Genomic DNA, 16262 nt, shown 5'->3' with positions numbered 1-16262 from the left:
GCCTGAAAAAAGTCCCCAGCACACTACCTGTGCAAGCAGGTGGTCACGTTGGTTATGTTGATGGAAATTAGCCTATTTTCAGGCGCTGCGTAATATCATTGCGCCTGCTGCACCCATGGTATGAGATGCTAACGGTCTAATCAGATTCAATGATCTATGCTAAGCTACAGCTAAAAGTGCTACCGCCAGACCCGGAGATCGGCTGAATGGATTCGAAAATGGTAAAACTCAACTGTTTAACTCAAGGGGAGTTGGAAAATTAGCCTATTTTCAAAAATAGTGGAGAGTTCCTTTAATTGTTACTAATAATCATGTTCGTCATGTTGGCTACATGAACCGACATGACTGCGAAAACACAAGCCTCATTGGCCCAGTAAAATCCTGCCCATTTCCATTTCCATGCCACACACACACACACACACACACACTATCTGTTGTACAGCCATTACATCATCACAGAGGGCACATGGGCAGCCTTGTTTAAAGCACCACAGAGGTTTGTAGCACTGCATTGTTCGGTTCATTTTTCACTCCGCTGCTCTTGTCCAATCTAATCAAAATTACTATTCAAAGCGTCGGGGAAGAGAAGAAAAACCCTTTGTGGATTCAAGAGACAGTGAGAAAAACACACCAAGAAATGAACCAATTTGCGAGTTAATTTTTCCATGCATGGTACCAAAAAGAGACTCATTCAGTTTTTGTGCGATGGTGAGAACATGGTGTGCCAAGCGTAACGCACAGCAAGTCAGGAGGTGTTTTCTTCTGTCCTTCACTTAAACCTGACGTCTCACCCTCCCTTTACACTCAACAAACTGCTGAAGTGACTCAGATGAGATTCTTCCTGCTGCGCTCAGCAACATGCCCTGATGAAACCAGGCGTTTTCAACCTCCATCCTCGCTCTCACACACAGATCCATGGAAAAGTGGACGTACGCCAACAGGCAAACACATCCGAACATGACAACCACACCTCGCAATCCCACAGGACGCCATATTACCATTTTTTCCCCAAAGATGTTTTGAGTCAAAACAAATCAAAGTAATTAGACTTCAGATGTCAAGTAAAACCTGGCTACACGTGATCTAAACTCAATGAGGCAGGTATCAAGTAAATTCTGCGGTATTTTGGAGCGACAGATGTGAATTTGTCACTAAAATTAAACCCTATTGTGGTAAAAAAAGCATCAAACTGATGTTGCGCTTCAATTTGAATAGCAAACAAAGCGCTTTTCGTGTCATATGGGAGCCGAGGCGAACTTCATCGTCATCAAGCTGAAGAAAATATGACTCAGAGTTTTAAAAGAGGGCAAGGCCGTTGCAAATCACAAGGGAGAAGGTTTAGAAATAGTGCAATTTCAGGCCCAGTTGGAGACGTATAGAGTTGCATGGAAATCAATAGGCATTTTAAAGCCTCTTTTGAAAAATGCAGAGCATTTTGGTTAAATTAATGGATAGAATGCATATCTCAAGGTGTTTCTAGTTCTTTTGCACTGTTAAATCAGAATGGAAATCCTCAGTGCCTTTATAACACACAGTAATGGATTCTTTCAAGCTTCCCTTCCCTTTGAAGTGACCTCACACAATTTTGCTATTGAAACCCAGCCGTCACGACCCCAAGGCCGAAAAGTCATCCGAATTCCTTCTGAGCAGACTCTGGCACTTTGTAGGCAGGTGAGGGAAGGTAAAGCCTTCCGGGCTTAAAATACAAAGAACTCACAGTGACAGAAAACAGTCAAGATCCAGGAACGACCTGCTCGTCAAACTACAGGGCATGTAGCGACAGGTACGTGCAATCCGCAGACATAAGCTTTGGTCCAAAAAGCACTCAAGTTCAGCAAACACACCTACATTCCGGCTGTCAGTCAACTTTCGCAAAGAAAGGTCAGTCGGGGAGTTTGGGAAGGAGAATTTCCTTAGTAACCAGTGAAAATAAACTCGAGCAGATGCCAAGGGTGTAAACGGCTCTTAATTTGTTATCTCCATTTGACGAATGACTAATGCTACTGCCTAAAAACAAGCCCTGTAAGTCATTTGCGGAAGCTTGTTGTGCTAAAACGAGCTTTTCAAGAGAAGGTAATGCGAGTAGATTGTTACAATCAACACAAGTCCATTGATTGGATGACGGCCAATTTCGTTTTTTTTTTTTCCTTAAATAATTTTTTTTTGTTGCTATTTTTGCCTTTATTATGATAGGACAGATCAGAGCTGACAGGAAGCGAAGTGGGAGAGAAAGAGGGCGGTGGGATCGGGAAAGTTCCTCGAGTCAGGATTCGAACTTGGGACGCCCGTAGCTCTACAGCTGTATGTCGGCACGCTGCCCACAAGGCTATCGGCGCCGACATGATGGTCAACTTCTCATTGGATCACTTTAAAGGGTTAGTTCACCCAAAAATGAAATTTCTGTCATTAATTACTCACCCTCATGTCGTTTCAAACCCGTAAGACCTTCGTTCATCTTCGGAACACATATTAAGATATTTTTGATGGAATCTGAGAGCTGTCTGACCCTGCATAGAGAGCAATACAACTGAAATGTTCCCAAGTCCAGAAATGTAGCAAGCAGATCTGTAAAATAATCCATGTGACATCAGGGGTACAACCGTAAATTTACAAAGCTACGAGAATACGTTTTGTGCGCAAAAGAAAAAAAAAACTACTTTAGACTTTATTTTTGGGTGAACTAACCCTTTAAAGTGGCAGTGCCACTGATTCAAATACTGTCTGTTAAAGTAAAACATAACATGAAATAAATATAACATAACAAAAACTTAAGAATAATCATATCTAATACTGCATCTGAACTGATCTAATCATTTAAGTGAACGCAAACTATTATGTGGCAAAAAGGTCAAGTTACAAAAAGACGACACAATCTAGTTTATTATAAAATTAATCTCAGCATATTAATATTAAATGCAAACTAAAGGATTGAATTAGTTTTTGTTCACTTAATATGTGTGTGTATACTGTGTATATTTATTATGTATATATAAATACAAACACATGCAAAATATAATATAAAATATAAGAATATAAATATATAAATGTATATACATGTAAATATTTTCAAAATACATACATAATAAATATACACAGTACACATACACATATTTTGTAAATAAAAACTTTTATTTTGGATGCGATTAACCGCGATTAATCATTTGATAGCACTAGATTGAAAGATCTGCTTTTATTCTGAGAATGAAAGAGATGCACAACCTAAACAAAATTTTTAAAGTTTCATGAAAGACTAAAACATGTTTTTGAGATGTTAACAGACAAGTGATTTTAGATTTATGGATATTTATGGATAATCTCAGTATCACTGACTCCATTCATCTTTAATGTGAATGTGTTAATAAATCAGCCCAATAAATAAATTTTTAAAGTATCATGAAAGACTAAAACATGTTTTTGAGATGTTAACAGACAAGTGATTTTAGATTTATGGATATTTATGGATAATCTCAGTATCACTGACTCACTCCATTCATCTTTAATGTGAATGTGTTAATAAATCAGCCCAATAAAATATATGGATCAACAAATCTCAATAACACTCTCAAAACATATTACAAATGCAAGAGTGCAATCAAACATATTTTTTGTGTATATTTTTAGATATAAAAGAAAGACAGACAGGCAGACAGATAGACAGATAGATAGATAAACAGACGCAGCTTTCCATTCCTTAATTTTTTAACACTGTGGTGAGACTTGTGCTGAAATGTGGGTTTCCACTACATAATAAGTGCTCAAAACATCTCAAGGTGTGCTGCCAATAACATCATCTTCAATCCTGAAACATGTCCTCCTAATTCAAACATAAGGACAGCTCTATTCCAATAGCAGATGTGCTAGCATCTCTTCGCTGACATTTCAGTCATCTTGTGTTTGCAGACGGTTCATTCAAATTATATATTGCAACCCAGCATCTTCAACAGCTATTTCGCGCTGCGCTTGCAAGCCAGACTTCATTGATTAAAGCCAAAAACATCATAAAAACAACCCATATAATTTGTGCTAACCTTATATAATGCTGCACACATACTTCTTACAAACATTTACATCTGATGAAAATGCCACAGGCAAAACGAATCAATTTTTTATAAGGATTACAAGGGAGCTGAGGTGACTTAAGGTTAAGAGCCTAGGCCTGTATACATCTTGTCTCACTCTACGTAACCTAATCCCTTTTAAAAATCACAGCGTAAAGCTCTGAAACGGCACTATTTGTCTTCACTACCTCTGAGACGACGCACAAGCTGCAGGCAAAATATTGAACAGACAAGGAACGAAAACGTGTTTAAAATATCATGAGCTTGTTGACTGCATGCCGGGTCACGATTTAACCTTCAGAGCTGTGAAAGCAACTCCAATCCCATGAAAACAGGATTGTTACGTATACATTTTTCCAAAAGGAAGAGAATTCCAAAGTAGAAGGTTCTGATAATAGAAGAGAGTCATTAAATTATTCCCTCTCTTTATTCGTCTACATCATCCATCCTTGACTCACTCCTGCAGTCTATTTGATTACCTTGAAAGCGTTAATGATTAAACCAGATTTGATGGACTCTTTTTTGCTTCCTAATTCAATTGCAGTGCAGACTTACACTAGAAGAAAACTCCTCTTGGAGCCAATTAACAGCTCAAGCACACACACACTCCAACAGAGCCAAAGCACTCGGAGTGAATAATGCATTTAACCTCTTATTATGCCTGTTGGTGCTGCCCAAGCCAGACCTTCAATATCGTTTTAATATTTAATCAATTTGCCCTGCTCTCCAAGGCTACATCCTGGCACTCAGAGTCTGTTCTCTTCAGACAAAAAGCAGCACCTTTTCCTGCGTCAGACTAGGATGTGGAATGAAATTATGCATTTTACACAACTTACCTTGACCTCTGCGCAAACCAATGCCAGTTAGAGTCTCTATAGCAACAGAATCTGGCTTTTTATTTCTCACAGGGGGGTGGCTGCCAACTGCTTGGCTTTCAGTGCACAGCTCAGATTTGTTGCTGGACAACGGGTCTTTTCTCTTAAAACGACTAGCTATTAGCTGCCAAAAACTAGTCTCTGGTTGTAATTGTTTGGTGGGCTTTGTTAGTTTGGCAGGACGGAGAGGGACTTCCAAGACTGCCACTTTGCCCCGAGTTTGGTACTGTATGTACTGCGTGGCCCCTTGATCCTCATCTTGCTCACGAGCTGGCGTTAGCATCCTGCCGGTGAGGTAGGAAAACGGGCGAGTGGTTTGCATAGATTGTTCTCCGATACTTGAAGTGCGTCTCCGTTCAGTTCGGTTCTCCTGCTCGGGTTGATTCCGATTCCGTCTCATCCTTAGACTCAAGCTCCTCCGGAGTGATCCAAATGTTGTCTTCGGTTCTTCAGTCTTGTTGGGTTCCTTTAGCTTTGTTTGTTTCACCACCACTTCCTTTCCAGTTGCCTGATGACCAAACCATCTCCATCGGAAGCCTGGACGAGGCAAACTACCGGTGCCAGTGGAAGCGTAGCTTGCGAGCTCATCTCGGGATCCACTACGCTCTTTATTGAGCTCAAGAACAGTCATGCTAACGGGCCGTGGTTTGTTCTTGCTTTTCAAAGTCCGACGTATTGGTGGTTCTTCTAGTGGATGAGGAAACAGGTTAACAGAAGGCGGCATATCAGGTTTTAGACCGTCTATCGCACGAAGCTCTGCATGTCTTATCCTACACCGCTGGACCATATCCGGGCAACCTTGCTTACTTGGGGTCGAGGTAGGCAGAAGATTGTTGCTTGATTTGGTAGCTGCCAACATACAATCACTGCGAGGTCTTGTAGAGTTGTCTTGGTGGTTGGTCGCTGTGGTTTGGTGTCTCCTGTTGTCGTCCGGGAAGACGAACATGCTCAGCGCTCTTCTGCTGCCCAGGAGCCGAAGCCCATGTGCAGGCCTTCGCAAGACCACCACATGAGGTTCTGTTGCATTTTCCACAAAAACAGCATTACAATTTAGTTCCTTTATGGGAATGTGGCAAACATCAGCACGGAGTTCTTCGATCCATGCTTTGTCTTCCCTAGCCAAGTTGAAGTCTTCCGCAGACGCTTGTTGCACACAGCTGTCCTGGAGCAAAGGTGGTAACCGGTCCGTCCTCATTCCTAGTACTTCCCCTTTCCTCCACCCCCCATTCCCTGTGCTGCTCAGGTAAAGCCACCTGTTGGCCTTTCTAATTGCACTCCTCCTCTGCCCTGGGCTTTCTCGACGTTCCTCCCTCTGATTCGCCTCTCGTCTTTTGTTGTCGTCCTCCTCTTCTCCCACGTTGTTCTTTACAACTCCCAGCTCAGCCTCTCCTCTCCTCTCAGCCCCTCCTAAAGGGTTCAGAGTCTGTACCTCCTCCTGGAGTCTCATTCTGGAAAGCACCAACTTCGTATAGAGTTTTACCAACTTGGTCTTGGAGAAGAGACGTGATCCTACCTTCAAAAATCACATCATGGACACTCCTCCACAAGCTTGTTTTCTGCAACTTAAGCACTCTCTCTAACACAGTTGCTCTCGGAGTCTTTCACTTCCAGGCCACATTCCAAAGGCAAGCATAATCCCTCGCTTTTGACTTGCGAGAGACGGTGACAGAGTTGGGGGAAAAAAAACTTAAAACAAGCCCCAGCAAGACCTCACTGCAACTTTTACCTTGCAGGGGATTATGGGGGGGGGGGAATTAGCACTCTAAGAAAACACAAACCTGTGCGCATTGGAGCGATAAATGCAGCCACAGATTAAGAAGTCTTTGGTCTTCTACTACTGTCAGACACAGGTCTGTGCAACCCGGCAGTCAGCAGTGTAGGCAAATTCCTTAATGTTCCGGTTCTTGGCATAAGCAAGAGGGGTCTGTTTGAACTTCAAGCTGTTCCCACATGTCCCAAGGGTAACAGCAAAACAAGGAGCAGAACCCTTTGTCTCCTTAAAGCGGAGCCACTGCCAAGGCACCTGTAGAGAAATCCCTGTGGGAGTTACTGCTGTGACTGAAGATTAAAACGGAGGGTGCCTGATGCTTGGGGCGGTCAGTATCTTCAGCACGGTTACCAACATTTGCACCATCCTAAAAGGCATCCAAATTAAAGGGAATTTTGTAGAGCTTCCCTTTCCCAGAGCCTGCCTCTGTCATTTTCTCTCTGGCTCTGTTTTTCCTACCCTCCCTTCCTAAACTGCCCTCCCTCGCAATTGCATTTCCTCATCAAAATGAACAAGGCAGAAATTGGCAAACAAAACTGGGGAGCTCATTTCATGAGGGCAGGATGAAATGCCAAACAATTCCCCAGTTTTCTCATGCAAGTTTTGTCTATGCTAAAATAAGTTCATTCAAAAAGTTTTACCATCATCAATGCAAACTCTAGGAGGGGGGAATAGCTGAGTCTATAAGCATCATAAGAAAGAAAGATCATGTGCAATGAAAATTATTTCTCTAGAGCCAATGCCATTAAATGTGCATGAAGAAGCTGTCTCCACTATGAAAATACAAAGAGAAGAGTTCAAAGCATCTACCCCATAACCAATAGTTTAGCTTCACTATTAAGATGGCTTGCTTGGATTCAGCACAACATGAATATCTGTTTCTAATATGGAGAATCTGACTGGCCTAAAAGCCATCTGGATTATGAAAACAAGATAGCAGATTTTGTGCTTGTAAAGAGCACCCACAAGTGGTTCCAATGAAAACTACCCCACCTGTCCAGTAATACTACACCGCTATAGAGAAAAACTATTAGACTGATCCAGATTTCTGCGGTGCAATGGAATTACCCCATAACCAATAGTTTAGCTTCGCTATTAAGATGGCTTGCTTGGATTCAGCACAACATGAATATCTGTTTCTAATATGGAGAATCTGACTGGCCTAAAAGCCATCTGGATTATGAAAACAAGAGAGCAGATTTTGTGCTTGTAAAGAGCACCCACAAGTGGTTCCAATGAAAACTACCCCACCTGTCCAGTAATACTACACCGCTATAGAGAAAAACTATTAGACTGATCCAGATTTCTGCGGTGCAATGGAATTTATGTGAGGAAATATTTCAGGTAGACTATGGTAACAAAAATGCTAAATCAAAGGCAGCCATTTTGTCTAAGAATGGCATATGTTTTACTTAATTTGTGTCAATATTAGCCACAACTTTAATCAAACAAACGGCAGCATTCTTTGCCTTTTCCTTTCTTTCGCTCATCATTCTTTCCCACTTTTGTTTCCTTCGTTCTTTGCATTTTTATTACTTTCCTTCCGTACTGTCTTTGTTTGTCTGCATCTTTCCTTTATTCCATTCTTTTTTTATTTTGTTCTCTTTCCTACTCTTCCTGTTTTCTTCTTTCCAATACCCTCCTTATTTTCCTCTTTAAATTTTATTCGTTCCATCCATCTCTTTCCCTTTTTATTTGCTTTCCTTATTTATTTCTCTTATTTATTTATTTTCCTCTCCTTGCTTCATAATTTCACTCTTTCCTTATTTCTTTCCTGTCACAACTCACTTGACAATGTTTAAACAAAGATTTCTGCGGTGCAATGGAATTTATGTGAGGAAATATTTCAGGTAGACTATGGTAACAAAAATGCTAAATCAAAGGCAGCCATTTTGTCTAAGAATGGCATATGTTTTACTTAATTTGTGTCAATATTAGCCACAACTTTAATCAAACAAACGGCAGCATTCTTTGCCTTTTCCTTTCTTTCGCTCATCATTCTTTCCCACTTTTGTTTCCTTTGTTCTTTGCATTTTTATTACTTTCCTTCCGTACTGTCTTTGTTTGTCCGCATCTTTCCTTTATTCCATTATTTTTTTATTTTGTTCTCTTTCCTACTCTTCCTGTTTTCTTCTTTCCAATACCCTCCTTATTTTCCTCTTTAAATTTTATTCGTTCCATCCATCTCTTTCCCTTTTTATTTGCTTTCCTTATTTATTTCTCTTATTTATTTATTTTCCTCTCCTTGCTTCATAATTTCACTCTTTCCTTATTTCTTTCCTGTCACTCTTTCTTTTCTTTTTTTCTTCCAGACAATCTGCTTTAATCCAGCAATCCTTCATAAACTTGTGTCTGACATCTGACAAGTATAAGTCTGAGAACACAACAGAAGCCACTGAGCACTGATCCTAGACCAGTCTTTCCTTTTTCCAGTCGTTTCTATAAGTAAAAGATTTCTGTAAGTTTCTTGGCCATAAGCCATTGGGATCTTGAGCTTACACCCACTCAAGATTAAGATCTTGGATCAATTTCCAATTTACCTAATAAATTCAATTACATGCACATATTTAAGAACACAATTGCTTACGGTTTAACTTTAAAGCCATATTGAGCCAACCAAACATATCCATTTCTAAATTTAGCTCCGATATGCTCTTGTTAAAACCTCAACTAAAAAGATACCCCATGCTATAATTATTTAAAACACTACGCACCAGTCAAAACATCATACGTATGTCCCTGATGACTCACTGTTCATTCGCTACAAAAATAATCACATGTAACTAAGTTTATCATACCTGAAATGCCTTCAATTTTACAGCCCCCACAGCACTTAAAATATATCTAACAAAGCAACAAGTACAAATGTCTACAGTATACTATTTTTCTAAATCGACAACACCAAGAAATGGATATTTTACATTTACAATTTTTCCTTGTCAATGCCCTCCAAATGAAAATACATCAGACCACAGATTACCTAAATTCTCGTATTTAATTTAAGAGTTCAGGCATTTATTTACCAAATGATAGCGCTAACAAGCACTACAAAAGCCAAATAAATTGACCACGAGTCAGTACCTGTGTTGATCAGACAGGAGTTAACACCTGTACGCATGAAACAGAAGGATTCATTACCTGTGTCTACCGCATAAGGGTTCGTCACCCTCGTAACCTCCACTGAGATCAAACAGTCCTCTTCGCCCCATTGCAGATGGTGGTGTCTCGGCCTTCTTCTCCCTCCAAAACACATCATTATGATGACTTCCCCAAACTACAGGAATATCCTTTAACCAGGGACATTATCGGGTCAAAACCAAACTAAAAACCAAGTTCAGGGTCCAAATCGTGGATGTTCTTTAAGTGAGACGGCGATATCCTAGTACGGCTTTGACATACGGACTAATATCATGCTTAGTTCAAGTGCTTGGCTTTGTCAAACATCAAAAATGTGAGAGGGAGGAGGTAGCAGACAGGTACAAGAAACATGTCCAACCTCTGTAATCCCTCATGAGGAGGCGGCGGCGACCACGGCCTCCCTGGTTTATACCTGAAGCAGGATTAGTCTAATCCTTAACCAATAGGAAGTCACTGGTGCATTATCCGTCCCTCCGTACCGATGCAACACACACACACAGACACAGAAACGCTATCGTACTGGACTCCGTTTTAGAGTAAAGCATGCTTACCACTACCAAAACAAGTTTAACTCATCGTGGTATCTGTGCAATGCTCTGACGCAAGACGCCCCACTGATATTTCAAGTCCAACCACAAGGCTGTCTGTGATGAAACATTCCACTTGTCCTAAAAGTCAGATCGAGCAAACATCATAGTTAAAAAGCAGTGCTACAAAATGCAAAATCTCAAGTGTGTCAAAAACAATAAACTACAGATCATATCTAGGTATCAAAACCGCCCACTTCATGAACTATAACCAATGTTCAACAAGTTGACTCATTACAGAAACGCACAAGAACATTTTCGGCCGAAACTACACACAAACTATTCCCATCTAATGAAATGCATTTAATTGACGAGCTCCCATAGAAATGAGAGACCATATCGACTCGACATCTCATTACGTTTTCATTAAAAACCACCGTGTCATCGGCGGTAGCGTCTGCGAAGCTAAATGGATACAAATACTGATGGATGAGAGAAAAAACACATTTTGCCCATGCGAGGTGGTGGTTTGAACACAGCGCATTATATATAGCTTTCATTTATACCAATTTAATTATGCAGACCATCAGAAAGTGTGTTTCCGAATGTTTTTTCCACCCTCAGGGCGCACCTTTATTACAGCGAACCCTTTGGAAATTGGCCTGCCAGTCTAATTAAAATAGAAAAACTGATTACGGTCAGACAATTAGGCCGCTCTTCTCTTTTATTTTAAACACTTTTAGTACCACAAGAAAGTGACGCAAGCAGCATGCCACTCTCTCTTGTCTTTCTTACTAGAATGCTCTGTAAAAACTCGCAGTTTAAAAGCAGTAATGTTGTGAAATATTATTACAATTTAAAATAACCATTTCTATTTGAGTAGACTATAAAATGTAATTTATTTCTGTGATGCAAAGCTGAATTTTCAGCATCATTACTCCAGTCTTCAGGGTCACATGATCCTTCAGAAATCATTCTAATATGCTGATTTGTTGCTTAAGAAACATTTCTAATTCAGTTGTGCTGCTTAATACTTTTTGTGGAAACCATGGCACATTATTTTTCAGGGTTTTTTGAAGAACACAGTTCAAAAGAGCAGCATGTATTTGAAATAAAAATATATTTTATAACATTATAAATTCACTTTTGATCAGTTTAATGCATCCTTGCTCAATAATAATAATACATACGAACTTCTTTCAACAATAACAACAAAATAAAATGCTGTAGTCTAAAATATTGCAGTTCAATATTTTGTATTGACATTTTGCTGCATACGAATAACTATGATTAAGCTCTGGTTGAAAGGATGCCTCTTCTGATGAAAAGGAAACACCAATTTAATCAATTTCAGAGGAAAAAAAAACGCATCAAATGATGAAAAATATATTTTTTTAGTTATATCACCCAGGCCTATTAGCATGTCAGCATCTCCAATTAGCATATCAGTGTGCAACTACTAGTCCAAAAATAATGTGACAATTTGTTAAAACACTTTTCTTGTAACCTGTAAGCTTCTGCATAAGTCCGTAGACCTAGAAAAAGGAACATATGAGACCAGTCTAATCATAAACAGATTCTATATCACAAAAAATCATAAAATCATAAATCCAGCATTGCCATACAGCAAGTTGTGTCCATATACATACACACCAGCAGGGGGTAGTCTGTCTTCTCTCACAGCGGACTGCTGAACCTATTGGTTCAGTTCATAAATCAAGTCTAGCATCATTAAATCTTGATTTTGTCTGCATCAACACTATAATGTGTGCTTTCACATAGCTGCCATCACATTTCACCCAATTATATGCTACAAATATCGAATATTGACATTGCCGCTTGACATGCAACAACAAATCGTTCCCTAATTATAAGGAATTACAAAATAAGCTTGTGTGCAATTTAGGAAGGGAAATGTGTGTGAACTCACAAAGTCATCTGTAGATGAGGCTCCTGAGCACATCACTAAAGCTAATTATCTTATGCAAGGTTATGTAATTTTCCAGGCTGCAGTGCAGTCCAGGTCAGAAGCCGGGGGTCCCTGTGAGAACGTGATCATGTGGAGGATGCAGTGCGGTGCAGTACAGTCATGTTACGTAAGGTAAGACGCTCCCCGAGGTACAAGAGTGAAGAACGAATCAAAGAACGATTGCAGGATCCGCCGGGATGCAGATAGACAATTAATGCAGAATGAAGTTGAATGAGGGTTCGTAATGAGTTATGAACGCCTTTATACTCAAATAAAGTGAAGAGCCAGAGATATATGTAGGGTTTGTAATGCTTTCATAACGACAGCATTTTATTTCCAAATAAACGCATAATAAATGCTTTGCTTTCTAACTAGCTGCATATGTTGTGGTTTGGTTTGCCATGATGCATCAGTAGATGTGAAATAAAAACTGTGCTCATTTACCTTCTTAACACTTGTTCCTGGTCTTACTGTAAATTGTTTATCACAGCATATTATTTAAAAAAAAAAAAAAAAGTTTTTTGACATCAAAAAAAGATTACATCAAATCAAAATTCTTTCCTCCTTTTCATTATCAGTGTTATACTGTTAACTAAAACCAAAAAAATTTTTTTGCATTAATACTTAAAATCTTAATCAAATAAATTTAAGTTGGAATACCAACATTACTAAAAGTAAAACTGAATTAAAAATAAAATGAAAGCGAAAGAGAAAATAAAATAAATATATAGAAGGAACTTTTAAATCTTAGAAACACCTATGTAACTAATTGAAATAAAAGCTGATGTTGAAATACTGAAATAATACAATTAAATAAATATAAAATTAAATCAAATAAATAAATATTAGACGGAACTTAGAAATGTCACCTTAGCAACTCACTGAAATAAAATAAGTTTAATTTGGTATACTACAATTACTAAAACTAAACATAAAACTAAACGCATACAATTACTAAAAATTAAACTAAAATAAAAATAAAAGCTAATTCATGTTAATATTCATAAACACTACAACAGTATATAAATTATACTAAAATAATAATGCTCACAACTCTTATTAAAAGTCTAATAAGTTTTTGTTTGTTGAACATCCTGTATCACTTGTAATTTTCATAATATGAAAAATGTCATGATATAAAAGTAAATGGGCTTATGTCATTTCTGTGCCAGCAGAGCCAAACAGACACTATCATTTCCAGATCAGTCTCCAAAAACCTGCCCATTCCGCTCTCCATCTTCCATTGTCCAGTCAAACAGAAGTCCCGCCCACAAACCCACCTCATTGGCTGAGCCACAAAATAACGACACGCTGGACACCTCAAATAAACGGAGCACAAATAAAGCCTCCGGAAGTCTGCTTACAAATGGCTTACTTAGTTTTCCTCTGATCTAAAAGCAAGTATTTTAGCATCACAATAATTACACACTTCACCTCTGACAGCAGCTTCCTGAAAAAGCCTGCTTTCCCGGTCACTTCCTGGTCTGAATTACGTCCTTCTGGCAGGGGCCGGCAGCAGACGCACCGTTCTGATGTGTCCTGGGTTCAGACACCAGATTTAGCCCCACTACTGTCAGCCTGCTATTTGGGCCGCGCTGATGACTAGGTGTTGAACGGGTGACTAAAGCACTGGAAATTATGTTAATAGAATGGAATGACTCAGCGGAGAAGTGAACGTGCGCACACACACACACACACACACTCACACACACACACACACACACACACAGCGATGTCACGAATCACGATAACCTTCCTCCTCATCGCTATTGAGAGGCCACATTAAACCCTGTTTCACTAGCATCTCTATACGATGTTAAAGCTGAAGTGTGTCATCTTTTCAGTGCTAAAACACGTTTGTAATATGCAGACGAGTGGACGTAAGCTACTTGTTCACATCGACACCGGCTCAAGCCCTGTTTGGAAATTCTGTTCGAACACAGTCATTATTTTTGCCATTCATTTGGTGATGTTAATGCCACAGAAATGACAGTTTAAAGTGGGTTTGGATTACAAAACACATGCCTCCTCAAATGTATCTCGATTGTGTCTGATATCAAAGACCTAAAAATAGTAATATTTAAACAAAAAATAAAAATGACAAAAGCACATAATATAATTACTAGAAATTAAACAAATTAAAATAAAAAGTTATATTTTGAAAAAAGAATAAAAATACAAAATCACATTACAAAACAAATTAAATTAAAATAAAACAAAATAAAATGCATAAAAACAGACAAATAAATACATTAACACTGCAAGCAAAGGGTCTCACAATGTGTTTAGTCATTAAATATTTGCATAATTTATAAATAGTTATAAAAATCATGAAATTTTATATATTTTGAATATATTCATAACTGAATACAACTGCTCATCTGGTAAAGATTTCATAATGTTTGTAAACTACTTAATTAGAGTTATTAAAAACCTATACTAACAACAACAACAAAATACTTCTAGCACGATAGTTCAGTGTTAGTATCAGCTACATTTATTTATGAATATATATGAAAATGTATTATGTTTTATAACTATTTGAATGCACTATTTATTTTTTGCACATTATGATATAATAATAATAATATCAAATATATTATTTGATTATAATATGATAATTGTAATTATCATTGCTATCATGTAACTATCATATATAATCATTTTATTATTATATAATAATTAGCAAAAATTATTACAGTTACAAATGTCATGACAAACACTAATATATATTCTATTCATAACTGAATTTTAAAATACAATGTAGTACGACGGATAAGTGTATCGCTGATATATGTATCAGTTATGAATATGCATTCGGTTATGAATATGAAAATATATCAGTATATTATTATTATTATTTTATTACAATATGATGCTTGTAATTTTTACATGTTGCCATAAATATTATTTTAATAACATTTTAGAATATTTGCAAAACATCATTACAGTCACAAATGTAAAAAAAGAGAAATATTCTCATATATATTCATAATTGAATGTAATCACTAATCTATAATCTGATTTTGATAATCATATCAGTGATAGTATCAGATGGTAATTTTTTATAATGTATACATTTTTTAAAAATACAACAAAATTGTGTATTGGGTAAACATGCAAAGAAATGCAATTTCAACGACTGTCCACACAAAACACAAAAGAACATTCTATGTATACAAAAAGTACCATGGTATTTACATAACATACACCATGAAAAAACACTGTATGGGATTCCACAATCACGGTAAAGTCTTGTTATTTTTTGAAGCACCTCAATGTGCTGTTCAAGTACCGTGGTATATGAATGGTACATGATTATTACATTCATATCATGGCACTTGAATGGTACTTCAAAGAATAATATAGCAGTGGTATATTTTGATGGTAATATGGCAGTACTACTTGTAAGCCTATAGTCTGACTATAGTTTTGTGCTCTTACGAATGACATTACAGTTCATCTAAATCACACACACAGAAAAGCATCCCAGCAGAACTCTTCCTTCAGGCCATAACCACTCCTCCCTGCCTCCATCACCATGACAACGTGCATCAAAATGGCCAGCCATTTCAGTGTGGCAGAATTTTAAGGACCTCCATTGATCTCCCTGAATGAATCCGAGCCAGTCAGATCATGAGAATGATGAGCTGTATATTTGTTTATATTCTATGACCAGCTGGCCCAAAGTTAGTTAAAGATTGTTTCTCAGCTCCTCAACAGAACACAAACTCATATTTGACAGGAGAGCTGAACGACCCGCCCCTTCAGCAGAGACACTGACTGACAGCTGCACGGGCCAATCGCAACGACGACTGTTCGAATCAAAGGCTATAAATGACAAACCTGCACAAAATGAAATAAGTAAAGTGAAGCCTCAAAATAGTGTAATACAGCAAGAAATAATATACCAGGGTTATTATTATG

The 16262-nt window shown here is 38.1% G+C and overlaps 1 protein-coding gene across 1 annotated transcript in view; it reads right to left on the bottom strand.

Moving 5' to 3' along the window:
• The window catches only part of LOC107555304 (arf-GAP with GTPase, ANK repeat and PH domain-containing protein 3-like), a 99263-nt gene extending 92852 nt beyond the window's left edge, over positions 1-6411 (bottom strand). The window contains exon 1 of the mRNA XM_016238066.1: positions 4895-6411. Coding sequence (XP_016093552.1) covers positions 4895-6380 — 1486 coding nt within the window. The 5' untranslated portion in view covers positions 6381-6411. The remainder of the gene's footprint in view (positions 1-4894) is intronic.
• Positions 6412-16262: the final 9851 nt, after the last annotated feature.

The sequence above is a fragment of the Sinocyclocheilus grahami genome, unplaced genomic scaffold (assembly GCF_001515645.1).
Source record: "Sinocyclocheilus grahami isolate Dianchi unplaced genomic scaffold, SAMN03320097.WGS_v1.1 scaffold19.1, whole genome shotgun sequence".
Taxonomy (NCBI): Eukaryota; Metazoa; Chordata; class Actinopteri; order Cypriniformes; family Cyprinidae; genus Sinocyclocheilus; species Sinocyclocheilus grahami.
This window is presented reverse-complemented; position numbering and strand designations above follow the sequence as displayed.